Consider the following 14,075-nt stretch of genomic DNA (forward strand, 5'->3'; position numbering starts at 1 on the left):
GTTTCATCAGTAGTCCTTTGGGATTGTCTTGGATCTTTGTATGGTTGAGAATAGTCAAGTCATTCACCGTTCTTCATCAAACAATTTTGTTGTCTCTGTCTACAAAGTTCTCTTGGTTCTACTTACTTCATTATACATCATTTCATACATATCTTTCCAAGCCTTTCTGAAGTCATTCAACTTGTCATTTCTTTCTTTCTTCTTCTTCTTTTTTTTTTTTTTTTTTTTTTTTGGTGAGGCAACTGGGGTTAAGTGACTTGCCCAGGGTCACACAGCTAGTAAGTGTCAAGTGTCTGAGGCCAGATTTGAACTCAGGTCCTCCTGACTCCAGGGCCAATGCTTTATCCGCTGCACCACCTAGCTGCCCCACAATTTGTCATTTCTTATAGCACAATAATATTCACCATCATATACCACAGTTTGTTTAGCCATTCCCCAATTGATGGGCATTCCTTTGATTTCCACTTCTTAGCCACCACAAAAAGAGCTGCTAGAAATATTTTTGTACAAATAGGTCTTTTTCTCCTTTTGGGGATGTCTTTGGGATGTAAACCTAGCAGTGGTATTGCTGGGTCAAAGGGTATGCACAGTTCTATAGCCCTTTGGGCATACTATTTGACTTATTAAGAAGTCTGAATTGCAGACTATTTCTCAGGAAATATGGCGTTGTTGTTGTTGTTGTAAATTAAACACCATGTGGTTAATATAGTGGTTCTAAATAGCTTTGTTCAGTAAATGTTGCTTCTCTCCTTAGGGCAAAGGTTCTTGTGTCATGGACAACCTTGAGCAGTCTAATAAAGCTTACAGGACCTTTCTCAGAATAATGTTTTTAAATGCATTAAATTAATTATAGAAGATTAGAAAAGAAACCACTTACATTGAAATACAACTGTCAAAATAAATTTTAAAGAGGGTTCTAGGATCCCAGGTTAAGAACCCTTACCTTAGGGGGCTTATTTTAATGGACAGGTAGGAATGTCTTAAAATGTAAATACTATCAAAGTGCTTGAAAAGTTTCTTTCTCTTGAAGTAACTTAAACATCATTCCTGTAAGATATTTTACATTATGCAGAATCAATAAGAGTTCGCTAGGCAAAGACAAATGAGTCCATCAACTTTTTTTTAATTGTGACAGATTCCAAATGAGTTGTTGTTTGTCCCTTGTTTCAGAGAACCATGACATTAGATGATAGCATGACTTGCACTGAATTGTATTTAAGTGAGGGAGCTCTGGCCAAGGTTACTAACCTCATTCTCTCCTCCAGAGCCATCTGAGTCCAGTGGAAATATATATATATATAAATCCTGGAGATGGCCCTGGATATTTAAGGCAATTGGGGTTAAGTGATTTGCCCAGTGACACACAGCTAGTAAGTGTCTGAGGTAAAATTTGAATTCAGGTCCCCTGCACTCCAGGGCCAATGCTTTATCCACTGCACCACCTAGCTGCCCCTTCAGCACAAGTGAGGCCCATATGAATGTGCCAATGACAGATTCCATTGTTTCTTTGTCCATGTGGTTAAAAATACCACTATTTTAAAGAGAAAACATCTCAGTGGCCTAAGACTCTTTTTGTCCCAATGAAACACAGCCCTCCAACCCAGCATATTTGTATTTTTTCCTCCCACTTTCCAAAATTTTGGAAGAATCAAGTCTGGCAATTTTGTAATGTGGTCACACAAGCACTTTCCCATTCATTAACTTTTTTCCTTCTAAAATAAAGGTTTAATTTGAATTTTATTTTTACTCTTAGTTCTCATGCCTGCATTTCCCCTCATCCCCCTGAAAGGAAAAACCAAAATAAAACTGGTCTTTTCTCTCCAGGAGAATGCTGTGAATGGAGAACATCTGTGGCTGGAGACCAATGTCTCAGGAGACCTGTGTTACCTCGGGGAGGAAAACTGTCAAGTCAAGTTTGCAGTGAGTGTTAGCCTTATACTTTCCTGACCTTTTTGCAATTTTTCCCCCTGGAAGAATAGTTATGAGACTGATCAGGTAGGCAGCAACGGTTTCGTTTCATTACGTTTCAAGAAGCATCTTAACAACCCTGTCTTGAGAAAGGGAGGACATTTGTTGTCTCTTGAAGTGTAAAGGGTCAGGGAGAGAATATAATTCCCTCCATCAATATAGCAACATGGTATTCGAGATTTGGGGTCAACATTTAAGATTTGATTATGCAACACCTTGTTTTCTAAATCAACTAGCTGTAGTGGGGGCAGGGAGGGAACAGAGTGGAATCACTGGTTCAGAGACCAACTTTGACCCTCCACTTCAACAAAAACAAAAGCAGAATTTGTTTGTGCCTGGGTCCATAGTAGGGTTGGAAGGGAGTATATGCCTGTGCCCATATAAACAGTTATATGTGTTGTGTGGTGGGGTGGAGGGGAGAAAATGGCTCAACAGGAACTGAGGAGGAGCACCAATTTCCCAGAACCTTCTGATAGGCAAAGACATATGTGGTAACATTATCATACAAATGAGGGGAATGATGTTACACGCAGATGCCTGCGCTTAAATGAACTTTAATTCTTTGGAAAAAGTCATGGTTCCTTTAAAAAGAAGGTAGTCTTTGTCAGAGAACAACTCATAAATGTCACAGGGAAGCTGTAGCCCTTAATGTCTAATTAATAAAATATGGAATTATGCACATTCAAATTACTGATTAGAAAAAGATGTGGAGGAAGCTTAGCCTAAGTTACTCAGAGGAAGAGAGGGTGACATTTCCTTCCATATGGGAAAAAAAGACAATGCTGGGATGTCTTCATTTCTTGAAGAACAAGTGATAAAATTTTTCTCTTTCTTCTTGGCAATAAAGAGAGAGGAAAAAGTGGGAAGGGGAGTGAAGAGAGCAAAGCACTTATTTTTCTACTAATTTATCAGCAGAGGTTAAGCCCTTCTTTCTGGAGGAATTAAAACCCACAATTGTTTTTGATACCTAGATAATCTGTAGCTCCAAAAAGTTGAAATTGGAGCCATAAACTCTATATATCTAGTAAAGACTTTGGTTTTGAGTTAAAAGATTTGTGGAGAGGTTAGATCTACTCAGGGCTGGAGAGGAATCATAACTAGTGTAAATTTATTTCGTTAATCTTAAGAAGGTCAGCTAAATGACTGAGTGGATAGAGTGCCTGATCTGCAGTAGTGAAGACCCAAGTTCAACACTTACTGGCTATGTGACCCTGAGCAAGTCACTTCTGTTTGTTTCAGTTCTCTCACCTGTAAAATGCGAATAATAATTCAGCACCTAATGAGACAATATTTGTAAAGCTTTTACCACAGTCCCTGGTGCACAGTGGGTATTTAATGAATGCTTTTTTCCTTCCTTCCTTCCTTCCATTTGAAGGCTAGTAAATGAAGTTTCTATTTTACCTAGAGTTTTGTATTTCTGCAAATCTTGCTCTAAGTGGTACATTCTATTTAAATGTAGTGTTCTTTTGTGTTTGGGCTTTTAAATTCACACTTAAAATAAGTACACACATTTAAAAAGTTTTAAGAAGCATGACAAATTGGGGGAAAGTGTATTCTCAGTTAAAGCAATTCAATAGGAGACCTAGTTATTTGAAACACTTTCAAAATATCAACAACCACCTGGCAACAGTTTACTCTAACTGGAAGATAGGAAACTAGGAGGAATTAAATAACTTTATTCATCTTGGCTTTGTAAAATAGATAGAAAATAGCTTATGAACCATAAAATACCATGAGAGGTAGTATGACATAAGGGATAGGATTTTGGCCTTGGAGTCAGGAAGATCTGGGTTCAAATACTACCTCTGACACATATTGCTTTATAATTCCAGGTAAATTATCTAACCTCTCAGGGCCAAAGACAATTGAAAAATAGGTGTCAGTTTAACAAGAATATTCTTTGGATGTAGAGGATTGATATCTCCATTTTCCTAGAAAAAATAATAGCTTGACTCTCATTTCTTAAATAGTGTGTACTTGTTATAAATGGTGATGTCCGCCCTAAACTAAGAATTTTCGTACCAGAGTCAGGAGACAAGAAAGTTAATGATGAGGAAGGAGAGAAAGAGAGACCCTGGGTCCCTAGTGTGATGGGGAGGAGAAGTTCGCCCCTGAAGATCACTTGGTAGCTTTCAGTTTAGCAAGCATTTAAGTGCCTCCTATTGCAAGGCACTATGCCAAGCATTAGACACAAAAATAGTAAGATCATAGATTTAGAACTGGAAGGAGCTTCAGCGGTCTTTTAGTCTAATTCAATCATTTTGTCTACAGGGAGCTCGTGTTCTGACAGTTAACAACAAATTAGAAGATAAATATCTAATAGAGAATTAAAATCTAGGACAATCAGTAAAGGCTTCCTATGGAAGGCCTGAGTGGTAAACTGATAGACTTAACATACTACTTGGAGTTTAGGGTCTCCTATGGCATCTGTCCCCTGGAGAAAGCATGGTGGTGACCTGCTTACATTCCATTGGAATGTGAGCTCCTTTGAGGACAGGGACTGTTTTTGTCTTTCTTTGTATCCCTGGAACTTCACATGGTACCTGACACATAGTAAGTGCCTAAATGACTGTTGACAACTTATATTAGTTTGGCAACAGATGGTACCTTAGTTTAGTCACTGTTCTTTTCATAGCTAGACACGTGTAGTACTTTCTAGGCCTGGAGCTAACAAGTCGATATATGTGCAGTATTTATATCGACAGTCCTGTGATGACCCTACCCATATATGCTAATTTAATGCTTTATTTTCATAATCCAGGTGCCCAGGGAACATGTTTCCATAAGGGGAGATAATTGTGGGCTCACATGAACCAGGATTCTTCCTGGAGGAATGGACTACAAAGAAGGCAGCTATGATTTCTGTATCTGTCTGACTTGTTGCTTTTACCCTTGAATAATTCTGATAAAAATCTCTAAAATAGATCTTGGGTATGGCCCCTTTCTAAGGATTTTCCTTAGGAGTGATCTTCTCCTTTCCTCCCTTTCCTCATTTCCTGTCCTTTCTGCTCTTTCTCTCTTTTGCCTCCTGTCATTTTCCTTCGCCACCCCTTCCCCTTTCTTTCTCTCATCTTCCCCCTTTTTTCCTTAAAACACCTCCTGCTGGGTAGTTGACACCTGGCAAAGGGACTTTTGAACTTTTCTTTTCAAGGCTAGAAATGCCATCTTTCCAGGAATGATGGTCAGTGACTCAGTGACCTGTGCTCAGGGAAGGAAACAGAAAGATGACCAGCAACTCAGGCTCACTTAGGCAAGTACAGATTCTTCCTTCTGTGTGCTTCTAGCCAGAGATTTCTATTGCCTGTTGAGGATGGGGGGAAAGAGAGGAAAAACATCCCCTCCCTCCATGTACCCTTGCCAGGCCTCATGTGGTTCCTTATGGCCCATATATGTAGCAGGAGCTTGATCAGAGGCCCTGGTCCTTTGAGAACTGTTACAGAGCTCCAAATGACTATTGGTCCTATGATAGACTATTCAGATGGGTTCTCTTATTCTTTGACATGAAGCCCCACAGGGCCCAATCAGGTAATACTGTGTCATCCCAGAAAAGGGCATGTCTTTCTGTGTCATTACAGCAAATTTCACCTCCTTTAGTAGAGGTCTAGGGCCTAGGCCCAGCTCCATGGGAAGTGAGCTTTTGGGCATACCTTATTCTGTATCCCATCAGGATCCCTAAATTGTGGCTCAGCCCTCTCCTAAGGAAAGACCCCAGGTGTTGCTGCAGTAGCTACTTGATCTTGTCCAAAAAGCCAACAGACTTGGCTCTATTTACTAACCATTTATTGGCCCCTGGTTTACTTCTTTTCACTTTTAGGACTGTAAAAACTTGATATTCCAGCATAATGCCTTCATCTCCATTTTGGTGGCTTTTTAGAACACCAGGTAGCTACTCATGGTAACAAGTAAATAAACCAGTCTTGGACAAGGTATCAAGAATACAGTTATTTATATAACTATCCTGATAAGACCCAGGAATGGATGCTCAGGCACTAGTCCTAAATTTCTCTGCTTATATTGTCCCCTGTTACTCGATTTCTTTACCCTAACTATTCTACCAGTGGAATTCCTGCTCATCCTTTAAAACCCAACTCCAAATGTCATTTTCTCCTGGAAGCCTTTTATGATAATGGTGTTTCCCCCCATGGATCTCACTTAAAATGTGTTTGTTATCTCTCTTGTGCACTTATTATAGCTTATGTTGTATCACAGTTATTTGTGCTAGAGGCAGCATGGTATACTGGAATAAAGCCGACCTTGGAATTAGGAAGGTCTGGCTCAAGTCCTACCTTGGACAATTACCCAAATTACTTAACCTCTCAGTCCTCCAGGCAGCTCTCCTAGACCCTAAGTTATAGAGGAGTTACCAATCTGAATTGGTGGAGGGAATTTGCACATTGGGAGTTGCCAACTGGTGAAATCACAGATCTGAACCCTTCCCTCTCCCCCAGTGTTGTGTGTGTGTGTGTGTGTGTGTGTGTGTGTGTGTGTGTATATATATATATATATATACACACAGACATACATATATACACACACACACATACACATACACTCATACATACATACATACATGCATACATACATACATACATACATATACATACGTATACACACACACACATACATACTGGGGCATAATGGATAGAGAGCCGGCCTCAAAACCAGGAAAACCTAGATTCACGTTCTACTTTTGACATGTACTGTTTTTGTTATCCTAGGCAAGGGACTTAACCTCTCCATGCTCCAGGTGACTCTCTAAGAATATGAAATGCTGAGAAAGTACAGCCTGCATTGGTGGAGGGAGTTTCTTCTTCTGGGAAATCAACATACCAATGAAATCACAAGTCTAGTCCTTATCCCTATCCCTAGTCCCCAAAGCTCTTAGCATAAAATGTTTATTGAGCAGATGATTAATTAATAATCCCTAGTCCCTCCAATCAGTTCTCATATGGCATGACTCTGAGGGCTTTCACCATTTTGACCCCTCTCCTCTGGAGATTCAACAGCTCATTTATTTCCTTCTTTAACTGTATTGCCCACAACGGAGTACATCATTGTAGCCAGAGGTAAGATGGTAGCCAGAGTGAGAGCATGACCTATGATCCCACAGTTGGTGTTAACTACCTTGAGTCAATGTAAATAGCAAAAGAAACTCCAACTATCTCATGGGAACACTTGCAGTTGACCCTGAGCCATCCCTGGCACTATGCCTTCTTTATTTTGTTTCTATATAATATCTGGCCTGTCCTGGGGTTGGAGTGGGGATACACCATTCTGGCCTCCTGCCACCAAAGACTGGGTCTTATGAGTAAACTACCTTAAATAACACAGTTAAGACAATCAACCCCAATAAAACTATTTACTACCAAGTTGGCATGGGCCCCTCTTTCTTTGGTATTTCAGTATTCGCTCAGACGGTCTACATTCTTACAATTGGTATATCAGGACAGAACAGATCAGTCTCCTTACAATGAAAGATGGATAGTAAACTTAAAGGGGGTAGCATTAGCATCTAGGAGAGGGCCAGGGAAGGCTTCCTGGAGGAAGCATTACCTTGGCTAAGTCTTAAAAGAACCGAGGGATTCCAAGAGTAAGAAGTTGGGAGAAAGAGCACCGCAGACATTGGGAATATCCAGGGCAAACTAACAGGGATGGAAAGAGAATCTATGTGGATGATGTTGTGTAGCAAGAGATTGAAATATTTGGCAACTGATTGGATGTGTAGGTGAACAACAAAGGGATGTTAAGGATGATGACAGTGAGTTTGCGTCTCCTTGACAGTAATTGGGAAGTTCAGAAGAGGGGAAGGTTTGAGAGGAAAGATGAAGAATTCTGTTTTGAACAAATTAAGTTTGAAATGTCTACTGGATTTCCAATTCGAAATGTCCAGACACTTAATGATTCAGCACTGGAACCCAAGGAGAAAGAATAAGACTGGATATATAGATCCGGCTATCACGTGCATGGAGGCAGCTATGTGGTGCTGTGGATAGAGTGCTGGGCCTGAAGTCAGGAAGACTCATCTTCATGAGTTCAAATCTGGCCTCAGACACTGTACTAGCCATGTGAAACTGGGTACATCACTTAACCCTGTTTGCTTCTGTTTCCTCATTTGTAAAATGATGTGGAGAAGGAGATAGCAAACTACTCCAGTATCTTTGGCAAGAAAACCCTCACAAAGAGTCAGACATGACTGAAAATCACCTGCATAGATATGAAAACTAAGCCTATTAAAGCTGATGGGATCACCAACAGAAAAAGTGGGAGCCAGAAAGGGAAACTGAAAAAGATTAGTCAGACATGTAGGAGTAGAACAAGGAGCAAGCTGAGTCACACAGAGAGGAAAGAGCATCCCAGAGGACAAGGGGGTCACCAGTGTCAAATATGGTAGGGAAGTCAAGAGGGATGAGGATCTGGAAGAAGCTATTAGATCTGACAACTGAAAGGTAACTTTGGAGAGAGAAGTTTCAAATTGAGTAATGATTCTAGAAACCAAATTTCAGGGGTTTTAGCATCTAGTGAGAGGAGAAAAAAGTGAAGACAATGACTGTGAACATAATTTTCAAGGCATTTAGTTGAGAACAGCAGAAGATCTAAAATGATATGTGGAGGACATGAAGAAATCTGGGGAGGGATTTTTAAAGATGGGGAGACTTGGGCATGTTGTAAGCAATGGGGAATGAATCAGTAGAGAGACCAGGAGACACTGAAGATTGGAGGAGTTTTGATGATGATGGGAGCAATCTGCTGGGGAAGATGGGGGGAATGGGATCAGTGGTACTTGTAGAGAGGTTGGCATTCAAAGCAGAAGGGATTTCTCATTACTAGAGACTTCAAATGAAGAGATAGTGGCTGATGATTTCAAAGGGCTGTGAGATCAGAGGGGGGAGGAAAAAGAGCCTAAATTTTATCAATGAAGTGTGAATTAGTTCTAAGCAGAAAGGGTTGGGAAAGGGACTGGCCTGAGAGGCTCAAGGAGAGTAGAGAAAGTTTGAAACAGTTGCTGTGGAGTAAGATAGAAAATCATTTAAGGAGTAATAGTATAGTGAGGACCTGATTAAGATTACATAGCATAAATTGTATTGTTGTCTATATCACTTCATTTTTTTCACCACAAAAACAGTATGAAATAACTTTATAAAATGCTGTGGTGAAATCTAAGTAAATTATGTCTATGACATCCCCTTGATCTACCACTTTAGTAATCTTACCAGAAAAAAAGGAAATAAGGTTAGTTTGACATGACCCGTTATTGATGAAACTGTGCTGGCTCTTTATAATCAACAATTTCTTTTCTAGATGTTCACTAACTATCTCTTTAATGAATCATTCTAAAACTTTCCCAGTAATCAAAGGCATTTAACTCCTTTTCCTTGGCAGATGGGATTCCAGGAGTGTTCAGGGCATAATGGATGTGGTTTGGGGGAAAGATGTATTGATTCAAGGAAGCTTAAAAGTAGTTAAGGAGTATAGTCTCTGGAATGTAATGGTTGGTGATGATTTGATAGGGTCCTAGAGGAAAAGGGTGGGTGATGAGGGGAGCTCAAGGACTCAAGGGAGTAATTGTCAGGTTGGAGTGGCAAGCAAGAAAGTATGAAAGGGAATCAGTTGGAAGGAATGAACAGTTTTCACTTCTAATTGGCTTCTGATTATATTTTAGGATCCTTCAAGTAACACCCCCCCCTCCCAAGAACGGTTGGATTTTTTTCATCATTTGTCAAGTTTTCTTAATTTATAAGCACTTACAAAGTGTTCATAAAGTAGAGTACTGAACTGGGCCTTGCTGTAGCTACAGGAGATGAGTAATTCTACCTTCTTTAAAGGAATTTAGAATCTAAATGTGAACTCAATAGAAATATTTCAGTGATCCCATATTTCATTTATATGATATGGAGACACAGCATGAACCGATGTAGATCTCTCTCCTTCCATACCTTAGTAGAGAGTTTCACAAATATCACTCTCCCCAAAAATCATCACCATCACCACATGGCACCCTACCTTTGGGAATTAGCCTTTCCAGAGGTAGCCAGCTAGTGCCTTCCAGGAGTCTGTGTGGCCAGTTCTTGAGCCTTTTCCAGTTTCATAGGAACTGCTGAGCTTGCTCTATACTAATATTTTTTTTCAAAATGCAGGTCACCACCATGTCATAATGAAGTCTGTGAGTAAGACTTTAGTAGAGGAATCAACAAAAATAGGTCCAGATTAAAAATATTGTTATTCATAGGATTAAGAAGGGGGGTTATTTTTTTTTAGCAAAAGCTTCCTCAAGGAAATAGGCCCTAAGTTGCTGTTTTAACAAAAAGGGGGAAAAGGTGATGTTTCAGATTAGTCCATTAGCTCAGGTCTCTTCATCTTTTTTTATGTCTTGGGTCCATTTGGGAGACTGCTGAAGCCTGTGGACCCCTTCTCAGGGAATTACAAAAGCAGCTAGGTGGTATGGTAGATAGAGTATTGGGCTTAGAATCAGGAAGATCTGAGTTCAAATGTAGCCTCAGACAATTAAAAGTTGAATGATCCGGGGCAGCTAGGTGGTGCAGTGGATGGAGCACCAGCCCTGGAGTCAGGAGGACCTGAGTTCAAATGTGGCCTCAGACACTTGACATTTACTAGCTGGGAGACCCTGGGCAAGTCACTTAACCCCAATTGCCTCACACAAAAAAAAAAAAAGTTGTATGATCCTAGAAAAGTCCCTTAACCTCTGTCTGCCTTAGTTTCCTCAACTGTAAAATGTACATATAATAGGACCTACCTTCCATGGTTATAGTGAAGATCATGACATAATATTTGTAAAGCACTTAGCACAGTGCCTGGCATATCATAGGTGCTTAATAAATGCTCATTCTCTTCTCTTTCTCCTCTCCCTACAAAGGAAAACAATGACACTGAAATTCATTTATCAAATAAGAACCCCAGATTAAGAACCCTTTGTATTAGGCCAATGTTAAGAAGTAGTTAGCAGTGGGGAACAGATGGAGAAAGACAGTGAAGAGATGTTTTCAGCTATAACTATGAGTCAACATAGCTAGGCCAAAAGGGTACGGACAAGTAGAATAAGAATGACTCATGGAGACCTCTAAAGGTTTACATTAAAGAAAAAAAAGTTTATATTAGTGTCTAATCAATCAAAAAACATTAATCAAGCACCAGACACTGCTAGACACTAGGGACACAATGACAAAGAATGAAACTATCCTTTCTCTTAAGGAACTTGCACCCTATTGGGGAAGACAATATGTATGTATATAAGTATATGTGGAATAAATAAAAAATAAATACAAGGTAGGGAATAAGATTTCTAGCAAGGCTCTCAGCTTCCTTATCTATAAAATAATGACATTGTACTAGAAGATCTCTAAGGTTTCATCTATCTCTAGAATTCTATAATTCAGCAGTTCCCTCAAGGAGGTTTATAAAAACCAGGGTTTTTATGATGGGCCTCTTTTCTCTCTCTCAGAGAGAACCTCAAATCAAAATTTGGAATAGCAAAGCCAATAAAAGGTCAGAGTGAGGCATTTTTCCAGTCTAAGATAATTTAGGAGGTCAGCAGAACATGTCTCTGAAATTGGGATGGAAGCAGCCTGGAACATAGACAGTGAGAAAGAGATTATAGAAGACCCTTTGCTGGCACTAGGTACACCTGGCATTGATTGGCAACTCTATTTCCCATAAGAAATTCTGGATCACAGTTCTAGGGCAGAGTGGAATGCTTGCAGTCTGTCATAAGGGAGCAAGAGTCCTGGTCATAGTTTCAAAGCATAAAGGAGTTTATAAAGCATTTGTTGCTGCAGGGGAGCAGTGGCCTGTCCTGGGTAAAGACTAGAGCTCAGATCAGGAGAGCAGTGATCATATGTCTCCCAGGATTACACCAACTTTGAAACACCAAAAACTTACAGACCCCCAGAATTAGCAGCACAAAAAAGCCTGCATACAGCAGGTCCCCACTCTTACCTTGGGGCAAGTAGAGCCCAACTTAAACATAAAGTTCAAAGGATGGAAAAATTAGCAAACATCAATGAAAAAAAAAAGAACTTGACCATAAAAAGCTACCATGGAAGCAGGGAATATCAAGACATAATCTTAGAAGAAGACAAGAAACTATACCTCAAACCCACAAACAATGCCTCAAAGAAAAAAAATGCTAATTGGGATGAAGCCTAATAAGAATTCCTAGAAGAGTAAAAGAAAGAGATGATAGAGGAGAAATTCGGAAAAGAAATGATTGATGCAAGAAAGTTATGAAAAGATTATTTACAGCTTGATAAAAGAGGCACAAAAATACAGAAGGAGAAAACAACTTAACCAGAATTGGCCCAATGGCAAATGAGTCACAAACATTTACTGAAGAAGAGAACTCCTTAAAAAGAAGAATAGGCCGAATGGAAAAGGAGGTGCAAAAATTAACTGAAGAAAAGAACTCCTTAAAAAGTAGACTTGGTCAAATAGAAAAAGGGGTACAAAAGCTCACTCAAGAAAATAATTCCTTAAAAATTAGAGTTAGGCAAATGGAAGCTAATGGCTTTATGAGACATTAAGAAAGAATTTTTTAAAAAGTCAAAAGAATGCAAAAATAGGAGAAAATGTGAACTATCTTATTGAAAAAACAACTGACCTGGAAGATAGTTTGAGAAAAATAATTTAAGAACTTTGGACAACCTAGAAGCTATGATCAAAAAAAAGAGCCTAAACATCATATTTCAAGAAATTATCAAGGAAAACTTACCTGATATTCCAGAAACAGAGGATAAAATAGAAATTGAAAAAATCTACTGATCACCCCCTGAAAGAGATCCCAAAATGAAAACTCAAAGGAATATTATAGCCAAATTCCAGAACTCCCATGTCAAGGAGATAATATTGCAAGCAGCCAGAAAGAAACAATTCAAATGCTATGGAGGCACATTAGGATCTTGAAAGATTAAGCAACTTCCATGTTGAAGAAGTGAAGGGTTTGGAATATGATATTCTGGAAAACAAAGGAGCTAGGATTATAATCAAAAATACCCAGCAAAACTGAGTTTAATCCTTCAGGGGGAAAATGGATATTTAATGAAATAAAAGACTTTCTTGTATTCCTGATGAAAAGACCAGAGCTTATAGAAAATTTGACATTCAAACACAATACTAAAGAAAAACCATAAAAAAGTAAACATGAAAGAGTAATCATAATTTGTAGTTTGGTTTTGTCTGACTCTTCAGGATCCTATTATGGGGTTTGACAAAGATACTGGAGTGGTTTTCCATTTCCTTCTCCAGCTCACTGTACAGATGAGGAAACTGAGGCATATTGGTTTTAAATTACTTGCTCACAGTCACACAGCTAGTGTCTGAGGCTGGATTTGAACTCATAAAGATGAGTCTTCCTAATTCCAAGACCAGTGCTCTCTGCTATATCGATTTTTTTATATTCCTATATGGGAAGATGATTCATGTAACTCCCAAGAACTTAATCATTATTAGGGCAGCTAGAAGGGGATACATAGACAGAGGGCATGGATGTGAGTTGATTATGTTGAGATGATCTCCAAAAATTTAAAATAAAATAAAATGAAGAGATGATAAAGAGAAATGCACTGGGAGAATGGGAGAAGGGAGAGAGAGAATGGAGTAAATTTTCTCACATAAAAGGGTCAAGGAAGATTGTTATAGTTGTTGGTCCCTTCATTCTCAAAGAGGACCAGTGACATCATGGGGATGATGCCTTGACATGCCTGTGAATTGGATTTAAGTGAGGCAGAGCTGTGCAAAGTCATCAGCCTCACTCTTTCCTCCAGAGTCATCAGAGTCTAGTAGTGTCAAGACTAGAGTAAAGGTGATTGGCAATGGCTCAGGATGCAGTTGGTGACCTTGACCTTTTAAAATTAAGGCCAACAGTCGTTTATGTAGGAGCTCTTTGAGTTTTGTTTTTGTTTTTGTTTTTGTTTTTGCAGGGCAATGAGGGTTAAGTGACTTGCCCAGGGTCATACAGCTAGTAAGTGTCAAGTGTCTGAAGCTGAATTTGAACTCTGAATCCAGGGCCAGTGCTTTATCCACTGCACCACCTAGCTGCCCCCAAGGCTTTTTATGAGGACATCAGAGCATACCCTATCTACCCAAGCTCAAGGAGC

At 39.4% G+C, this 14,075-nt stretch overlaps 1 protein-coding gene across 1 annotated transcript in view; it reads left to right on the plus strand.

Annotated features, from left to right (window-relative positions):
* Window positions 1-14,075, plus strand: part of DGKI (diacylglycerol kinase iota) — a 599,484-nt gene that overhangs the window by 185,608 nt on the left and 399,801 nt on the right. The window contains 1 exon segment of the mRNA XM_043965727.1: window positions 1,825-1,920. Coding sequence (XP_043821662.1) covers window positions 1,825-1,920 — 96 coding nt within the window.

This window comes from Dromiciops gliroides, chromosome 5, assembly GCF_019393635.1.
Source record: "Dromiciops gliroides isolate mDroGli1 chromosome 5, mDroGli1.pri, whole genome shotgun sequence".
Classification (NCBI taxonomy): Eukaryota; Metazoa; Chordata; class Mammalia; order Microbiotheria; family Microbiotheriidae; genus Dromiciops; species Dromiciops gliroides.